An 18575-nucleotide genomic window follows, 5' to 3' on the forward strand; every position below is an offset into this window, starting at 1 on the left:
TAGCAGCCTACCAGACAAGTGGGCGAGAGGATATGTGTGATTTGTTTTTGACGCACTTGCAAGGGTTCCTGGCGACATTTGAGCTACAGTTTCCTACTCGAGACATGATGCACTAGTCATAACCTTTTGAAAACTGAAACTGTTCTGTAAAATTTGTCATTTAGTTAAATTACATGAATACGTTAAAAGGCTGCCAATACTTTAATTTAAATATTAGGGGGATAATTTGACCATATTGAGGGTATGTGTCTATGGTCCTGTCTTTTTAGTGATTTTTCTCTTTTGACTGCATCTATTCACCTTTTTTTTTTTTTTTTTTTTTTTCACGTGAATTACCATTTCTTGCATTTTGTTATTCTTCTAGTAGTAGTTAATGAATCAGAAGTCTTGCATATTCACAGAAAATAGCTTCTGCATAGCAAAATAAGGTATACAGGATACCTCAGACCACATTTCTAAGAACCTTTAGCAAAGGCATAACTGCATTTTTCTTCATTAGTTTCCCTTTATTTCTAAGTAAAACATTGGTAATCTTAAGAGTTGCTTGCAGTTTTCCTAGTAAACTCATAAGTACTTGGAAAACAAGCTAATTTACCACAGATTAAAGGGGTCATATGATGCTTTTTTTAAAGATCATTATTTTGTGACCCCGTCTCTCTCTCATACACGTGAAGTGAAAAACTGCATTTGAACAGTCAATAGCAAATACTTAAACTAATACGAAACACTTACAGTAGCTGATTCAGAAGCGCTAGATTGTCATAGCAAAGTCAGAATTACCTCATCTCCTAGGTTCAAAGAAAAGGTCGCCCATAAAATGCATTGCTGTTCTGTTGTAAGTAATCTTAAAGCTTCCTATATGCATCTCCTTTCGGAAGACCAAATAAAGTGCTTTTGCTTTCGCCTAGAAACACACAGCATCTCCCTGACATGAGTGCTTCAACACTAACTGCTGTTACTGAAACCACGCCGCCTTTCTTTGCGTGAACATTTGGGCGGCATTACACAAATACTTCCACATAGTGACGTAGACATGTGGGGGCGTGTCTGAATGAGCCGTTTTAGGAGGGCGTGGTAGAGTCTTAACTTTGATAAAGAATATCTCTTTGGTTTTGAGACTTTAGTCTTTGCAACTTCAGGGATCGTATCTATGCACAATCAGCTTGTAACACTCCAAAGAGAAAGGAAAACTTGAAATTGCATCATATGACTCCTTTAAGAAACATAACCACAGAGTGAAACCGATAACTGCATGTTTTATCTTTTTTATTTATCTGGATCACTGGGGAGACCACATCTAGACCTGCTCGAATATTTATGGAATGCTCTCAGTTGTTGGAAGGTCTGGAAAGACAAAATAAATCAAGATTAGATCAGAGAAAACAAGGCCATTGCTTATTTTAGACTCAGTTTCAGGAAGACTCACTTGGCCCATTCCACGTTGAGAATGAGATGATCATATCCGAAGCCAGATACACCAGCGATAGCTCTGGCAGCGTCCTCACGGCGGTGGAAGCTGATGAAGGCAAAGCCCTGGAGTAATGGGGAAAGAAGTCATGTGCGCTATTCTTCTGAACACATTCATAACTCACATGCTTCATGATGTCATTTTATTAAAACAACTGAGTTTATTTACGTCAATCATTATGCTAATGTTCCTGCTTTATTCTTAAATTGAGTAGAAGAGTCCAAGTGAATCTTTAACTTCTCTTTGCTTTATTTGTCATTTGAGGATGAATCCCTTACAGTCGTGTTTCACATCTCTCACCTTAGACTGGCCTGTGTTCTTGTCCTTGGCCAGATAGATCCTAGAGATGGAGCCAAAAGGCCTGAAAAGCTCCTGCAGATCTGTCTCCCTGGTGTCCTCGGACAAGTTGGTCACACGGATTGTAGCATTATCATCAGCTGAAGAGAAGATATCAACACATTACCATTAGGCTCTTGATTGAGAACATCAGTGTTGGAGATCTGCATGTTAAACTCGCACCTCTGCGGTTAGGCTGCATGGACTCTCCTCTGCGCGTACCACCGTCCCGCAGGCTGGGGGGAACATATTTATCCCGTCTTGTTTTGGACTGGTTGGGCAGGCTCAGGCTCTAGAAATCAAAGTAAAATTGTTTAGTTAAAAAAAAACCCCTCAAAATATGCTTAACAGGGCAACATGAAGTTTTTGTACCTGCTGCCTTCTCTTTTTCTCCCGTGGACAGACCCAGCTGCTCAGCCAGCTCCTTCTGCATAGGACCAAGCGTGTCCTTATATGGACAGCGAGTGGTCCAGTGATCCCCTTTACAGATACAGCAAAACACGACCTTCTGTCCTTTCAGCTTGTTCATGGGATCTTCATCTTGGTCTTGAGCATTCAAGTCCTGTAAAACAAGCAGGAGAATCACTTCAGGTTGGCACCGGTACAACAGAGAAGTGGAACATTTTAAGGACTGAAATATCAAGTTAGAACTGAACAGTTTACAAAACACAAACTCAATTGGCAACATGATAAAAACAGTTTGAAATAGTAAAAATTTGTTGAATATGGTCTCACCTTCAGGCCATCCAAAGTGTAGTTAAGTTCAGGGATTAAAGTGAAAAAAAATCTTCTGACTGAACATTTTTCAGGCCAAGCCATATTCCTTTAACAAACACTTTATTTAAATAGTCGAGACCAATAGCTTTTTTAAGGGGAGATTAAACCGCTTTAATATTGCCAGTTTGCATATTTTAAAAGCTATTTGTAATCTTTGAAAAAAAATATACCTTGACAAATAATCAACCATCTACCACACATCTTTTCAGTGCATGTTTTTTATTTATCTTATAACACCAAACAATGTTTTTGTGAAACTCTTAATAATGAACAGGAAAAAAAAAAAAAAGTAATAGCATCACCATTAAATTCCAAAAAGTGCTTTTTTCAAAAAGTGCATTTTCAGTGCATGTTTTATGTTTCTTATAACACCAAACAATGTTTTGTGAAACTATTAATAATTAACAGGAAAAAAGTAACTGCACCACCATTAAATTCCAAAAAGTGCTTTTTCTTGTGCAAATGTCTCTAGAGTGCTTTGTTAGCACCAGCTTTTTCACTTTTTCTGCTTTTTGGCTGTGAAACCATATTCCTGAAGCTTGGCTACACCTGACACCCGTTTTAGTGTTTGACTAGCTACATGTGCAGGAGTGGCTCCAGGAGAGGTGGAGGAGAAAGAGGCTGTAGCAACAGCTTTACCTTTAACTCCAGCAGTGGAGGAGGTGGAGACTGTAGCAGCAGCTTTTTGTTTAACTCCAAGGGTGGAAGAGGTGGGGGCTTTAGCACAAACAGAAGAGGTGGAACCTTTCTTTACTTTTCTAACCCTAACTGCTGAGAGGACCTTCACAGCTTCCCTCAGTTTCCTTTCCTTTTGCTTGTCAAGGTTCACCTTCTTTTTCTTCAGATGATTTTGGTATGTCTCATAAGAAGACAGGCAAAATCTCCTTAATGCAGGGGTAATTTGCATTTTAGATGCAGTTTTGCCCATTACCTTCATGTGGGACTTGAGAATGGCTAAGCCTTCATAAGTCTCAATGTTCAGCCTAACCCTGTCTTTCTCAATTATATCATCCATCATGTTAAATGATCCTTCGACAAGAGGGCCAGTGAACAATGACAGAAGAGCCTTTACCAACTTCCCTAAGATGGGGAACCTCCATTCCTCCTTCTGGCATCTTCATGGCGAAAATCTTACTCCACCAGTCAACATCGATTTGTGCATTGTTCTCCTCAAAGCATTTGGCCTGTGTCCCTAGATCTGTATTAATCTGGTAGGCTCGAACCTCTTCATCCAGTTGACCCAACTCCTCTGACTTCACAGCATTTGGCAAGGCCTTGGCCAAGGTGTTGAATGCACCTTGGACTGATTCATGGAGAATCAATGATGGTGTCAGCGCAGATAAAGAGGTGATGATGTTGTTGTTGAGGGGCAGGTTTTTTCAGGAGGAATGTTGCTGCCTTTATGTAGCCTTCTCTGAGAGAGCTGTAGACCTTCTGCACCCAGGGCTTCTTTTCTACTCTAGCCTTGTTTAAGGCAAAGAAGCTGAATCTCCCCACAGACAACCTTTTGTCAGTGTACTGCAGGTCTCTCTGGTGAACATTAAGCTTCAACAAGCCCTTTGCACTCAAAGGAATAGTTTCAGGCTTCATAAATTTGGAGAGAAGTTCCCTAACCAGTAGCAGCATTTCAGCATGCAGCACATGAATCATGGGCTTTTCATGTTGCAACTTCTTCAGGAACACCTGAAAAGTTGGAAGTACACCTGAAAATCACAATAGAACCAGATTAGAAATGGGTCTGAATATTTTATTCATTGATTAATAATCACATTCATAGTAATGTAACATACTCTTCTTGGAATATTACAACCCTTTAATATTATTTTTTAGATTTGTTGTTGTTTATTTTCATCTGTATTATTTAATTGTCTAGTTTTTATTTACATCAGTCCTTAAATGTTTTAATTCTGGTTTAATAAGTCTATAACTTACAAAGTGCTGTATAAATAGTTTTATTAGTAGTAGTATTAGTATTAGTAGTATTAACCAAAGTGATCTGATTAACAGTGATCTAAAAACTGTATTTATGGTTAACTCAGATTCCATTCCAGGATTCCAAGAAAAATAAGCATATAATAAATATAACAATAAAGGGATTTCAATAAATAAGAAATCTCTGTACTTTTCTTAACACTTAAAGTGAATAAAAAGTGAACATACCTCGATACAAATCAATAATGGTTGTGAGCTTGTCGAACTCTGAAAAAAGCATACAGATGCGTGTGTCTTTCGTTTTTTGTTGACATCACTTCCGATCCTTGCAGATTTTGCCATTTGCTGTTGCAGACAAATTATCCTGGCCTTCTCATCAGATGTAACTGCATGCTTATCAAGAAGCTGGTTCAGGAGCCATCTGCATCACAAAATAACATATACACATAAGGATTAAGGAGAAGAAAAAATCAACAATGCTATTTCTAATTGCCAATACTTCAACAGTCATGACATACTTTTTGTGTTTACAGGTCAAGGCACTTCCTTTTCTTTATATAAAGGTTATTTAATAATTTGATTGCATCTGGAATGAAGCCGAGCTTCATTGTTCTAACATTTAACCCTTTGAGTCACTATATCTATAACTTTATATAACCTGATTGATCACTGAGCCATCTCCACCCCTTGGTTTAGATTTGTTGTGTAAAAAAAATCCACTAGATGTCTGCATCTTTAAATATTATTAATAACAAACAAAAAAATGTGTGTGTGTTTCATTAAAAATCCAAAAAAAGGCCTACTAGTACAGAAATTAGATGATACAAAAATAGAAGTACCTGTGTTTGTGTTGATCATGAGAAGACAGGACGCTGTAGAAGTGCACAGTCAATGGATCCATAAGCTCCCGTATTCTGTTGCACACATCCAACATTTGCAGGAACCTGCTGCTGATGGGACGTATTAGGCTCTTATTCTCCAAATGAAGTAAGGACTGAAACTCAGAAAAAACTTCTTTCTGTTTGGGTGATTTTTCAATGTCATAGTATACATCAGAGCAAAATTGTTCCACAAATCCCTGGAAAGGATTTAAAAGGGCCTTGGCTGCATTCGAGACCATATGGACAGTGTCTCCGCTGACATCCAGCAGTGATGGATTTTCTCTTCTGACTAGTGTCTCTACTCCAGACTTTTTCCCTCTCATCACACTGCAGTTATCCAACAGTATACCAACAACCTGATTCCAGTTCAGGCTATATGACTGGAGAATATCTTTCAATGTGTTTGTGATTGTTAAGGCATCTGCAATATTCAGTTTCCTCGAGGCTAGATGCTGGGTTGCCACTTTTCCCACATCTTCATCATAGTACCGAACAAGAACATTCAGAATCCTGTCCATGTTTCCATCTGTTGCCTCATCTACATTTATAGAAAACATCTTCGTTTTCAGCTTAGATGACAATTCGGATTTCCAATAAGCAGAAATGCCATGTGTGCACAAGTAGGAGGCATGTGCATTAGACATAGACAATCTTGAAAGTGCACTCTTGTCTTTGACAACTGATTGCATTAAATTAACTAGCGGTTGTGAGACTGTGAACGACAGGTCATGCTCCGCTATGAAAGAACATATGCGCACTTTTACATCGCACACACGGTCGGCCATAGATGCATGAATCTCCGTTGTGGTACTTGTCGCACCAGGCAGGGAGCATGTGTACTGTAGAGCACGAACGGCAGCATTGTGACTAGCTTCTGATTGATGGCGAGCTAGCACTTTTTTGCCCATTATTGCCATATTGAAATTTCCTGTGGCATACTGTGCAAAGACACGTACCTGGTTGTTTGATTTTTTTTTAGCCCACGAACTAAAAGGCTTGCCATTCTTCCCAATTTCGCTAAGCCAAGCCCATCTCCATTTATTTTTTTACACTTTTATCAATCTCCGAAACATCGGAGCCTTCCTGCATTATAAGTGTGTCCATGCTATCTTAAATGTAATTATACCTCAGCCGTAGCCTGACATGTACTTCTTCAAAACTAAACCAAAACCCGGAGTGGATCCATACCGGAGTGATAATAAACGCTTATAGTGAAGAGAGGAACGTGCATTCGCTCCAATCCTGGCTTTGATCACATCCTCCTCAGCAGGCTGAATACACTTTGTCTTTCCTTAATTTAAGACCTATTTAAACTAAAATTAAGACATTTATTACACTATTTGAGAAATGTTAGCCTATATATACAGCATTAAAATTATGAAAAGTGAATTTAAAACATTAAGGACAGGCGGAACAGTGTAATTGACGGAAATCCGTCGATGACTCGCTACAATTAACGGAAATCCGTCGTAACGACGGAGAACTTTAATCCCTGTTGGTTTGTTTGTTTTTTGAGGAGGTGTTTGGGTGATTTGGTATTATTTAAGTTGATCCGTAATTAATCCTTTTTAGTGAATGGGTGCCGTCAGAATGAGAGACCAAACAGCTAATAAAAAAATCACACAACTCAAATCCATCAATACAAATTTTGCAAAGTGGAAAGCTGCTTGTTTGCAGCAAACAAATCCATCAAGGTTTTTTATCTTTAAGTCATCGCTTCTGGCAAAAAGAGTCTATAATACATAACTCTTCCTCTAGTCCATCATGTTGTCCTCTCAAATCAAAATCCACCTTTTTTTAGAATGGTTTTGGCTTGCCAACGGTGTTTGAGCTGTGCATATTTCTCTCCTGATTCAGATGAAACAACTTTTTCAGTGGAGACAGCAATATTATGGATAGAGGACTCACATTTTAGCCAGAAGCAACAGTTTAAAATGAAAAATGTCTTGGATTTACAGGCATGCGGCTTTTCGCTTCACAAACACGACAGCTGTTTGTACTCTCATGCTGATGGCACCCATTCACTGCAGAGGATCCACTGGTGAGTAAGTGATGGTAAATATCCATTCCCATGAAGAAACTAACTTGCATCTACAAGGTGAATACATCTACAGCAATTTTTCATTTTTGGGTGAACTATTTTTTTTTAAACATTGATCAGTGCAAAAACTTCATCTGTTTATCACCATCATACCTCTTTATTGGAGATGAAGGTCATGAAGACATCATCACTCACTGTAGTGGTGGCAACATTGGGACCTGGGGCGTCAAATTCCGAGTTGCCAAATTTTTTCCAGTTCTGTTGGATTAAATGATCAACCCCGGCCGCCCACCCACCCAAAAAAAATCCTTAAACAATATATGTTTAAAAGAGAAAAATGAAAAGAAAAATGAAGACACCTTTCTCCTGGCAACTGCTTTGGAGGCCTTCCGCATCTCAATTTTAAACGTCCTGACAATCTGACCATAGAGGAGCAAAGGACAAATATGAAAACAGATTCTTCTGAAACCTTTTGACGAGCATGATATAATTTTAAAGAAGAACTCTGCTGACCTTACACTTCTGGCCATCTTCATCAAGTTTGTATTCTGACAGTCTTGATGTTACCTTTGACCGTCTCTTTCGGTGAAGGGAGTGAACCTGTTGAAGAAAATGATAAATAGATCTGTTACAGATGCACAATTACGGTTAGTCTATACGGCATGTCAAGCAGTCACAGTAAGCATGTATACAAACTAAGACTACTTTAAAAAAAGCATTCATCTCGCACACAAAATATACCCTGTTCTTTCTACACTCGCATAATATTTTAAACAAAATCCTTAAAAAGTTATTTTTTAGCCCTAATTCTTTTCAACAATATAAAAACTCTTTGTCTAACTGTTGTCACTACTGATCAATACACAATTTAACATGACAGTATACGCTGCACAACACATTACGATGTAATATGTCAAAGAATAACAGCATGACGTATAATATATTATAGCTGGGTGTAGTATAGCATAAAACAAAGTAATATAGTATAGTACACGTGTTTATAATAAAACGTAGTACCCATCAGTACAACACAGAATAGTTGCCAAAGCACAAAGCACCGGTCTTTTTCTGTCAGGCTGACAAGCCGCTCACTAACTGTAACTTTCACTATAGGCAGACTATTTTTATATCTGTAAAGTATGTTCTCATATCGATTAATGCAATGAGTAAAGTTTAAACGCGTACCTTCATCTCCCTCTTCCTCCACCTGATCGGCCCAGCTAGGCTTTGAGCTGTCAAAAACACAAGATATTAGATGCCTATTGAGTTGAAGTAAGCATAAATACAACTATATGGTTTCATTCATATGAAAAACTCACTCGTCGAATTCGAGCGACGGCATCTTGGTTGTCCTGAGCCCCGAGGAAGCTGCTGTTACGGAGAGGAGACGCCGCGCCACAGCGCCCTCTGTGCGTGCGGAGTGCTGCAGTGACACATGATATGAAGACGAAGAGAGGGAGAAGTATGCTAAAATCAGCTAGTATGAACTTCTGGACACGGAACGCGATAGACATAAAACTTATAGGCCTTGAGTACAGTCCAGAAAGGCTTCAAAAAGCATCTAGAACGTAGGAACATAACAAAATGCCCTCATAATTATATGTACTCACAAAAATGTCAGTGTAACCAAACAAAGCTGCTTCTTCCATGAGATGCAAGCCACTATTTTGAGCTTATCTGTAGTTATCAGGGCCGTGCACAGACCAGTGGCCCAAACCAAAAAAAGTGGGGGGGGCACAAGGAGGGTGGGTGCTTGTTAATACAAATTATCCAGTTGTTACAAATATAGTTATATTTATAAAAGAGAAGACAGCACACTCTGTAATAATTGACTTTATTGTCGATGTTTTGATAAGAGTGGGCTCTCCCTCACTCTCTGAGCCTCATCTTGAATAGAAGTAGAGGAGAGTGGGGTAAGTTGAGCCACCCCCTGCATCTTGGCAACTGTACACTTTTACTGTCATGAGACCATGTGTTCTGGAACCACGCATCATTTCTGCCAGACTGTGAAAAGGAGAAAACATTGGGGGAATGGAAGGCACCACGGGCGTAGATTAGTGTGGTCTGGGTGGGAATTGTGATATAATAACCCCATTTCATTATATACACTAATCACTTTAGAAAAGACAGATATGTAGATGTTTGTGAAATATGTTTTCTCTGTTTTGGAGGAATGAGCATTGTTAAATTATATCACATTACTTTAGGTTAGGGGTATATCATTTTTTGTTAATAATAAACAATATAATAGTTGTTTATTATTCATTCAGCAATACATAGGCCTATTACTGTTATAGATTTCATTAATAACCATTGCTATATAGATTATAACTTTGTCTAGTGCTCCTATAAATGTTGTTGGCACGATTTTGTGAAAATGTAACCTCAATATGAAATAGCATAGACGTAACATACTTGTTCTACAGATCTCTGCACTAGTGTTATATGCTACTGTTTTGATAGCGTTGATGACGTTTCTGACAGATAGTATCATGATGAGGTTTTTTTGCGTTTGCTTTACTGAATGTCAGCAATAAGATATCTGTGGGCTCTTTTGATTACTATCAGTTTAAGTTCTGGCAGTGTTGCCAGATATTGCTATGAAAACAAATAAAAATAAATAAATAAATAAAAATATCTTTCCACCTGTAGTCACTAATGGCCAACAAACTCTCTGTTTAGGAGGGCTACAACTTTGGTGTTCAACATATTGTTTTTAATTGTTCAAAAACAAACAATTAAATATTGAAGTTAACTTTAAGAAAAGAAATATGACTGTCTGTACAAGGAAATTATTAAATTTGTTTTTAAATTATTATTATTTATTTCACATGGGTTTGAATCAGATTCGCTCTGATTACTAGTAAGCTTGCAACAGATAATTTGGTGTTATCTATATTAGATCTGATCAGGTACATTAATTTGATTAGACATTCTAATTCTAAGAACATGGATATTTTGTACAACACTTTTAGAAGGCCGGGTCATTACCGACAAAAACAAACAATCTACCAACTAATTACTAATTCAGCGAATCAGCCATTGACTAATGTGGATCGTAATGCATCTGACTAAAGGGATGACTTTCTATAAAGCTGCTTTTAACCAGTATCTATTGTGAAATTGTCTATAGGCTACAAACTTGGCTTAACTTGAGTTGCATTTCATCTTAATAGCACTAATGTTTTTTCTTTAGTAAGTTTAGGTCTCAGTTCTCTGGATCATTTCTCTCTTTCTATTCTTAAACTTGTAAGGTATCTTATGGTTTCTTGTACATTTGAAGAATGTTTAAAATATCATTTGTGACAGAATTAATATTTTATAGGCTATCCTAAAGCCACCATTTTGAAAAAGAAGTAATTAAATGATTCAGAGCAAAATCAGTAACATAAGTAAATTTGCTTTAACATACTTTTGCTTCATATCCCACATCTCACAAATTCTTCAAAGTTCTGTAAAAAAACAAAACTGACCGTCTTCTCTTGTCTTTAATTAGCTTTTTTTTTTTTTTTTTTTGCAACTTCAAATACATTACTCACATTTTAATGGTCAGTTTTTACTGTCAGATATGTTCTTCTTTGCTTTTGACTACAAAAATGACACAAGTAAAACAATTTTCAGTTGTTTTGTGGTTTGCAGATGCACAGCAGGAACAGAGTAGCCTACACACATCAACTGAAATGCTATGCTTAATTTGCATCCAGGAAGTCACAGCATGAGGTTTTGGCCAAGATACTGTATAAAGATTAGTCATCTGAGCTCTTTCCACAGCAAGCTGTCCGTATGCTGTCAAACACAGCCATGTATAGAAGCGGATGCAAGCACATGTTCAGGGTGGCCAGGCCTTTTGACACTTGATATGAATTATACACATAACAATTCTTGATCTCAGTCGACTTCAGATACACATGGTACGTCTGCAGAACATGATAGGGCACAAATGAAGTGGCGTAAAGGATGCAGACCAAAGCAACCATCAGTGCTACCTTCCTCTTCTCGAGTGTGGTTATGTTTTTATTTTTCAGAACAGTCCAAATCACACCCAAATACGATGCAAAGGTAATTAACAATGGAATCATGCATCCAACAATCGTAAGAAATAGGGTGTACTTAAAATGGGGGGTTCTCATGGTTTCATCATGACATGAGACACAAAGAGTGTGTTTTTGTTTAACTTCGGTTCCAGCAAATTTGAGGACTGGCAATGAAGTGATCGTCACGATGAACCATGTCAGCATGCTTGCGATCTTTGCATGTTTTGGGTGCACGTAGCTCCGGGTGAAGAACGGAAAAACTATGGCAAGGTATCTATTGATGCTGATGCACATGATGAAGAAAATGCTGCCGTAGAGGTTGCAGCTGAAGAGGAAGCGTTCGATTTTGCATGTAGCATCTCCAAAGGTCCAATCCTTATTTTTGGCATAGTAATTGATGAGCAAAAGCAAGTTCAGGACGTAAACAATGTCACAGATGGCCAGGTTACAGGAGAACACTACTCCAGTGTGCCAGTTCTGCCTCTCTTTGGTCACCAGGAGCCACAGGGCATATATATTCCCCACAAGAGCCACACACATCTCAATGCTATACATTGGGGGGAGGAGTCCGGTTTGAAACCCAGTATCACAGAATGAACTGTTGTTCATCTTTACTGGTGTTCTCTGACCCCTGTTTAAAAAAAAAAAAAAAAGATTTGGTAGCATCAATCTTAAATCTTAAACCTTGTGAATCCAAGCAGATGGCACGAAAACATTTTAATCTCTAAACACTATTGATTTTTTTTTCTTCACAGAAAACAAACGGTTTAGCAATAAGAAACATAATATCCAACAACCACATTGCTGCTTATCTCGGGCTTCTCATCTGACCATCTCGTGTAATATTTATTTTATACCACACATCTTAAAAAACGGTTAGTTCATCATCTGTGCCATCTTGAAATTGAGTTTATAAAAACAATAAAAATACTTTCTTCTGTTCAGTTGTCTTCACATAATTCAGATGTTTTACAGGAAATGAACATCTTTCAGTTCTGCCTGCAGGAAGTCACACCTGCATTGTTTAAGCGTTATGAATGAATACATGTAGTAATAGCGCGATCTGTGTACTGTAAAACAAGTTGTTTATTATCTCTTCAGCACTTATATACGATTTTAGATCCAAGGCTGTTTATGCTATTGAGGTGAAGAATGTACATTCTTTACTTTTGGTTAATATAGTTAATGTTTTTTTTTCTTTCTTTTTTTTGGTTACGAGTTTCATAATTTGCAGAGATCTTAAAAACAATCTGTCATCACGTTTGGAAACATAAGCACTAAGCACTCACGACTAGTTTTTTTTTTTATATTATAAAAACAAAACACTAATATTTCACAAAAAATAAAATCCAAGCACAAATGCCTTAATGTATTCAACCCAATAAATCCACACCAAATACAGTTAAATATCAATTACAGTACATTTTACTCAAAGGATATATTAAATACTGCTAACACACCTTGATATACCTGATCCCAGCATATTTTTTCTACACGAGGACCACAACAAAAACAAACCATTTTTTTTTTGTTTTTTTTAAACTGCATGGGATAGTTTCTAACCTCTCACACTCATAGATTAAAAAAAAAGTGCCAAATAAAAATCAAACAAGTTGATGAAACTTACCAAGTACGTCCTCTTGACTAAAAACTCTGACTGAAATGGTACCAAACTTCCTGTCTCATGCAAGAAGTGCACTTTTTATAATACCAGGCCTATGAGTGAAACCACACAGGAAAGCACACGTGACATTTAAAGCATCCAGATGATTGCAACAAAAGCCGCTTGATGGTTTAAAAGGATTTATTGGTAAAATGCATCCAAATCTATGAACATTTATACAAGCCACAAGTCTAACATAAAGCAGCATTGATTTGCTTGTTTTTGTCGCAATGATACATCAGCATGTAATACATGATGCATCAGTGAAGCAACAGTCCCATCTTGTGGTTTAGATGTGTCCAACCTTGTTTTCAGTTCCTTTAGTTTTTTTCTTTTTTGTGTTTCAAGTCCTTTTTTCCTCCAGCACCTTTCTGTCGTTTCATAACAGCACGTCCTTTAAATGATTTCTGTCCGCCAAACTTCTTACCAGCATCTCTTTTTTCTGCCCAGCAAATCTACTGCCTTTTCCCCCTTTTTGGCCAAACTTTTTGCCTCCTTCGCTCTTTCGAAACCTGTTTCTCCCCTCTAGCGGTTTTCTATCTCCAAACCGCTTTCTGCCATCTTTACTTCCCCTGTCAGGCGACTTAAAGCTCTTTTTGTTATGAGGAGGGCCCTTCCCTGGTGACAGCTTCCTCTTTTTAAAGGGTATTGGAGACTTTCCAGGACCACGCTTCCTTTTTGCACTAGGAAACATGTCTATGGAGTTAAAGAACAAATTAGAACCAGTGCAAACGGTAAAACGTCACCAATGATCTGGTATGACACGATACCTTGGTCTGGTTCCTCCCCCACAGCCTGTCTGTAATACTCTGCTTCGTCCTCAGACTCCTCGGCTGGAGCCTGGTCCTCCGGTATCCCAGGATCCTCCACTTCATCATCAGATACCTGCCCTTCCTGTGGCCGCTTTCTCTTAATGCCCTCCAAGCTCCTTTTCCTTTGAGAAATTAAGTAGTTTTAGAACCAAATTCAACACAACTACATTTAAAAAGATGCTAAGTGCGCCAAAATTGGCAAAAAAAAAAAAAAAAAAAAAAAAAAAAAAAAAAAAAAAGGTACAATTTATTTAGCATGGGATGTTTTAAAACTTTTTATTGGAGATTTTTTTGAAGTGGTGGGCCATTCAGCAAAAAAACAAGTGTAATCTCGAAACACTAACCTAATGCTGTAATATTTACTTCTACGGAAACTCTCCACGGTTAACACGTTTGTAATTTGTGTGTGCTTTTCTAACCAATACCCTGCATCACATTCGGCTCTTCATCACCACTAGAGCAGCAGATCTACTCACTTGTTCTGATCTCGTTTTTCTTTTTTTAAGGCAATGTTCTGTTCTTGCTTTCTCTTTCGTTCTTCTTTCTCTTTCAGACGGGCTTCCTTCCTTTTCAGGATCTCCTGAAGCTCTTCCTCTGTTTTCGAGACTGCAGAAAGAGCACATTTTGGACTAGCTTAGTGATACGCTCAATAATAACTAGGTTGTGTGTCTAAATGTTCTCTTACCGAAGGAATGATAAAGCACTTTTCCTTCCCCCATGCCTTCTACTATCTTCACCAGCTGCAGAGTCATTCTGGGGCCAATCTGTAGCAGAACAGACTTCCATCATTTTTCAGTAGAAGTGTCCGATTCATGCTGAATTTTAAGGCATCATAGGCACATTCTTGACTTGAAGGTTGTTATATGTGATGTGTTTTTTTGTGCTTGAGCGCTGTGCATGATGAATTGAGAATCCAGCCAGTAAAATAAAAAAAATAGCCCAGCATGATGGCTTTCCTCACCTCAGTTAGCCGAACTGCACTCTGCTGCGAAGCCATGTTTCCACGACCCGAATACACTTGTGGCAACTCTGTGATGTTGTGGTCCCCGTCCTGCTCTGCCTCGCTCTCTGAAAGGTTGACACCTCTGCAAAAAGTGCAAAGTGTGACTTTTAAAATCACTTATGTACATCCCAAACAGAAGTATGAAGGCTGGTGCATTTTGAAACATCACTGTTCCATCAATTTTAACACTTTTCATCATATGCATCAAATTCTGTGAATGATCTCCAGCTTGTGGAAGACTAACTTCATGAGGAGCTCGCTGATGTCCTCCAGCTTGCTCATGTTGGGAAACTTCTCCTGCATGAGCTTCTTCACGCCTCGACTCATGCCCACGGGCACCACCTTCAGGCTGCTGCAGGAACACATGGAGAGGGTTAGCGGATATTGTAAGAAACCTCACAAGAGATTATTAGTTTGAGGATGCATCAGTGCGTTTACTTTGAAAACAATCACAGGAAAGTCAAGATTAAAAGTTGCATCATGTGCACCTTTAATTTGATGACAAGAAAACAAAACCAAGCTACTTACTAATGACGAAACTCCACCTCCTGGGATACGGGATCATAATTTAACAGCACACATCTCTTGATGCTGTTTAGGTTGAGCTGAGAAACGAGAGTTTAATGATTAAAACATGCACGAACCTTCATATCTTCTCACCACCGAGAGGAGAACAACATCAGCTGGTTGTACACATCACAGATCTCAGAAGACTAGACTTGCCTCACATTCGGAGAAAAGTTTTAGAGTTCTGAGTGAGTGAACTACCTTGTGTACGTTGATCGAGGGGAACATGTTCTGGAACATGGTGGCCATCAGCTTGATGTGCATGCCCTCCGTGCCAAAATTATTCAGCACTAGCAAAGGATGATGGGAAAACTGCTGTTCATGCATCCTGTGCCTCTTTAAAGATGAAATTACATCTTTGATGAGGGCGTACTGGAACAAAGAGACAATTTACTTTTAGAACAAATTACAAGAATGTTCATAATACAATCAGTGTGAGACCAGACACATCAGTGCGTTTACTTTGAAAAGACATCACTCCACAGTCAAAATACTAAAATGTCATCATTTGTGCCCTCGGGTATGAGAAATCAAACCAAAGACAGGTCAAAAGTAGCAAAGCATTATACCTTCGCAACATGGAAATATAACGTTGGACCTTTGGGAAGACGTGCAAGCCTCTGTGGAGAAAAAGAGAGTCATTTCAGGTGTTAATATTTTTGACCTCAAAAAGAATGAGATGTTGATCCACTCATGAACTTTATTATAACTTTAAATCGCAGAGCTAGTGCAAGACAAGCATTTGCATTTAAAATGTATATAAATTTTTATTTTTTTAGAAAATGACCGATCCTTTGGCTAAATAAGACCCTTATTCCTCAGCTGGGACCCTTTGAAGCTGCACTGAAACTGCAATTTGGACCTTCAGCCCGTTGGGTCACACTGAAGTCCACAATATGGAGAAAAAGCCTGGAATGTTTTCCTCAAAAACATGAATTTCTTTTCGACTGAAGCCAGACAGACATGAACACCTTGGATGACATGTGGGTGAGAAAATTATCAGGAACTTTTTATTATGGAAGTGAACTAATCCTTTTAGTGAAGAACAAATGTCATCAGAGAGAAGACTGTCATTTTCATTGGAAGATTGTGTTATCAAAGAGTAAAAATTGTACGGTCAAATTTGTTTTTTTACAAATTATGCAAGAAAAGATGATGACATGCATTCAGGAAACAGACAGGGTTATTTTTCATTTCATATCCTTTAAAGTGATAGCTATCAAATAAATTCAATTCTGCTATGTTGGTAACCATTCCAGCTATGGAAGTCATTGACTAAAGTCAACTGTTTTGTTCTTTTGTGTTCAACAGAAGAAAGAAACTCATTCAGATTTAGAACAACTTGAGGGTGGATTACAGAATTTAAATTTTTGGGTGAACTATCCCTTTAAGTGTTCCTAAAAAAAAAAAAAATACAGAACGCTAAATATACAGCAGCGAGACAGTCGTCAGAGCTGTTATTGTATTGACCAATAAGCATTAATGATCCGTTGTATAATACAAATATACTCACCATGTTTATACTGTTTTCTGTTTTGGTAAATATTGAGAAGTGCGTGATTCCTAATGGTCCGGCCACTGCAACAAAATCTTTCAAGACGTTTTTCTTCCGCACCTGCAGAATATAAACACGTGGATTTTAGTATGTAAACACGTGACGTCGAACAAGCGCCGAGCTGAGCAGCAGGAATCGCGAGGAGCACCTTTAAAGATCTGGCAGTGAACGGCTCCATGACTCGTCTCATGTCCAACACCAGCTGACCGACATTCCTGCCGATCTGTCCCCGCTGGAACACGAAGGTGTGCGGAACAGTGGAGAACGTCTCCTCGGCCACACGACGAGCAGCCTCGCGGCCTTTCTTTTGGTTCTTAGTCTAGGAGACAAAAACAGTAACATCGAACTTATATTTGACCTTCAATTTGTATCGTCCCTAAACGATCGTATGAATTACTCTGTCATGAGCTAGACTGTGACACGTTTACACATTTCCAAATCACATTCTCATTTAAAAGAAAAAGACAGATAGACAGTTGCACTTCATATCTGAAGTTAAGTCTGGATGCAAGTTAAACACATACCTTTGTTTTCCCCATTTCTAAGGACAGTACAACTTATCCAAGCCGAGAGCGGAAAACTGAACTTGTCTTGACTTTAACACGAATAGCTGAGGTTAAATATCCCACGTCTTGTTAACTAGCACCCATCTTGAAGCTCCTGGAACTTGCTGCTAACCATGTGGCGTTTTTGCGCATGCGCAGAAGCGGCTGCAGCTGGCTATATCTCCGATGTGCGCACAGTCAATGTTTGATTTTACATGCGCCGTCTTTTGGATGGGATGAATTACTGCATATAGCTGCATTGGTAGGTTTAATTAAGCTTCTACGTAGAATTTTAGGCAGGTTTTGAACTCTAGATTAGGTTTTGAATGCCCCACTTAACCTCAAGTTAAATTTAAAGGAAATATCCTCTGCTAAACTCTGATTACTCTCATTCATTCTCATTTATTCACTCACTCTATTGATCTGATTCAGAATTCGAGTTAGAACCTTTGTAAAAAATTGCAGTATTGTCATCTTTCTTGTTAAAGTTCTTCTTTATTCTAAAATGTTTAGTTATCACACTTTGTGTTTAGTTATATCACACCTTGTAAACATCACCTTATTTTAGCATTAAAGATTTGATTTGTGGCTTGAAGATAGAATGTATCATTATTCAGTATGAAAACTACAGAAGTTGATATCAAATCCCCACCATTACAGAACAAGCATTGCAATTTTCTTCATATCAAAGCAATAGAATGTAAGTAATCATGTCAATTTGAGCAATTTCCTGCATATACTGTATTGCTGCACTATTGTGAAAAAAATGAATTAAGAAATTTTTTAAATGAGCTGTATTTTGACACATTGCACAGTCATGGTCAGTCTGCACGATGCATGGGAGTGAAGGATAGGGTGGTGGGTGTGCTTGTGTGTGAGGGACAGGCCTGATACCAGAAACAAGGGGGTCTGGACTCATTAGGATGTTTTGTAATTACACTCTTCTTTGTTTAGAGGTCCT

General features: G+C 38.3%; 2 protein-coding genes and 1 pseudogene across 2 annotated transcripts; all 3 read right to left on the bottom strand.

Annotated features, from left to right (window-relative positions):
- Nucleotides 1-1249: 1249 nt before the first annotated feature.
- LOC109081272 lies at nt 1250-9099 on the bottom strand (annotated as a pseudogene).
- Nucleotides 9100-10904: 1805 nt separating this feature from the next.
- On the bottom strand, nt 10905-13174 carry LOC109070234 (P2Y purinoceptor 11-like). The gene is made up of 2 exons (XM_042719149.1): nt 13097-13174; nt 10905-12100 (listed from the first exon to the last, which is right to left on the bottom strand). The coding sequence occupies exon 2, from the start codon at nt 12076-12078 to the stop codon at nt 11182-11184; it is 897 nt and encodes a 298-aa protein (XP_042575083.1). The 5' UTR covers nt 12079-12100; nt 13097-13174; the 3' UTR covers nt 10905-11181.
- Nucleotides 13175-13255: 81 nt separating this feature from the next.
- Nucleotides 13256-17766, bottom strand: LOC109074876 (peter pan homolog). Its single transcript, XM_042719114.1, has 12 exons — nt 17594-17766; nt 17218-17388; nt 17028-17129; nt 16084-16134; nt 15716-15886; nt 15476-15552; nt 15192-15299; nt 14906-15029; nt 14630-14708; nt 14421-14550; nt 13903-14066; nt 13256-13828 (listed from the first exon to the last, which is right to left on the bottom strand). The coding sequence occupies exons 1-12, from the start codon at nt 17606-17608 to the stop codon at nt 13512-13514; spliced, it is 1509 nt and encodes a 502-aa protein (XP_042575048.1). The 5' UTR covers nt 17609-17766; the 3' UTR covers nt 13256-13511.
- Between the last annotated feature and the right edge of the window lie 809 nt (nt 17767-18575).

Source organism: Cyprinus carpio, chromosome A3 (genome assembly GCF_018340385.1).
Source record: "Cyprinus carpio isolate SPL01 chromosome A3, ASM1834038v1, whole genome shotgun sequence".
NCBI lineage: Eukaryota > Metazoa > Chordata > Actinopteri > Cypriniformes > Cyprinidae > Cyprinus > Cyprinus carpio.

What these genes read in the sequence shown, in the direction of transcription:
- LOC109070234 (XM_042719149.1), bottom strand. Translation starts at nt 12,078, where the DNA reads ATGAACAACAGTTCATTCTGTGATACTGGGTTTCAAACCGGACTCCTC.
- LOC109074876 (XM_042719114.1), bottom strand. An exon ending in CCTCGATCAACGTACACAAG is followed by an intron (nt 15,553 to 15,715) that starts GTAGTTCACTCA and finishes CTCGTTTCTCAG; the next exon opens with CTCAACCTAAACAGCATCAA. An exon ending in ATCAGCGAGCTCCTCATGAA is followed by an intron (nt 15,030 to 15,191) that starts GTTAGTCTTCCA and finishes CACTTTTTGCAG; the next exon opens with AGGTGTCAACCTTTCAGAGA.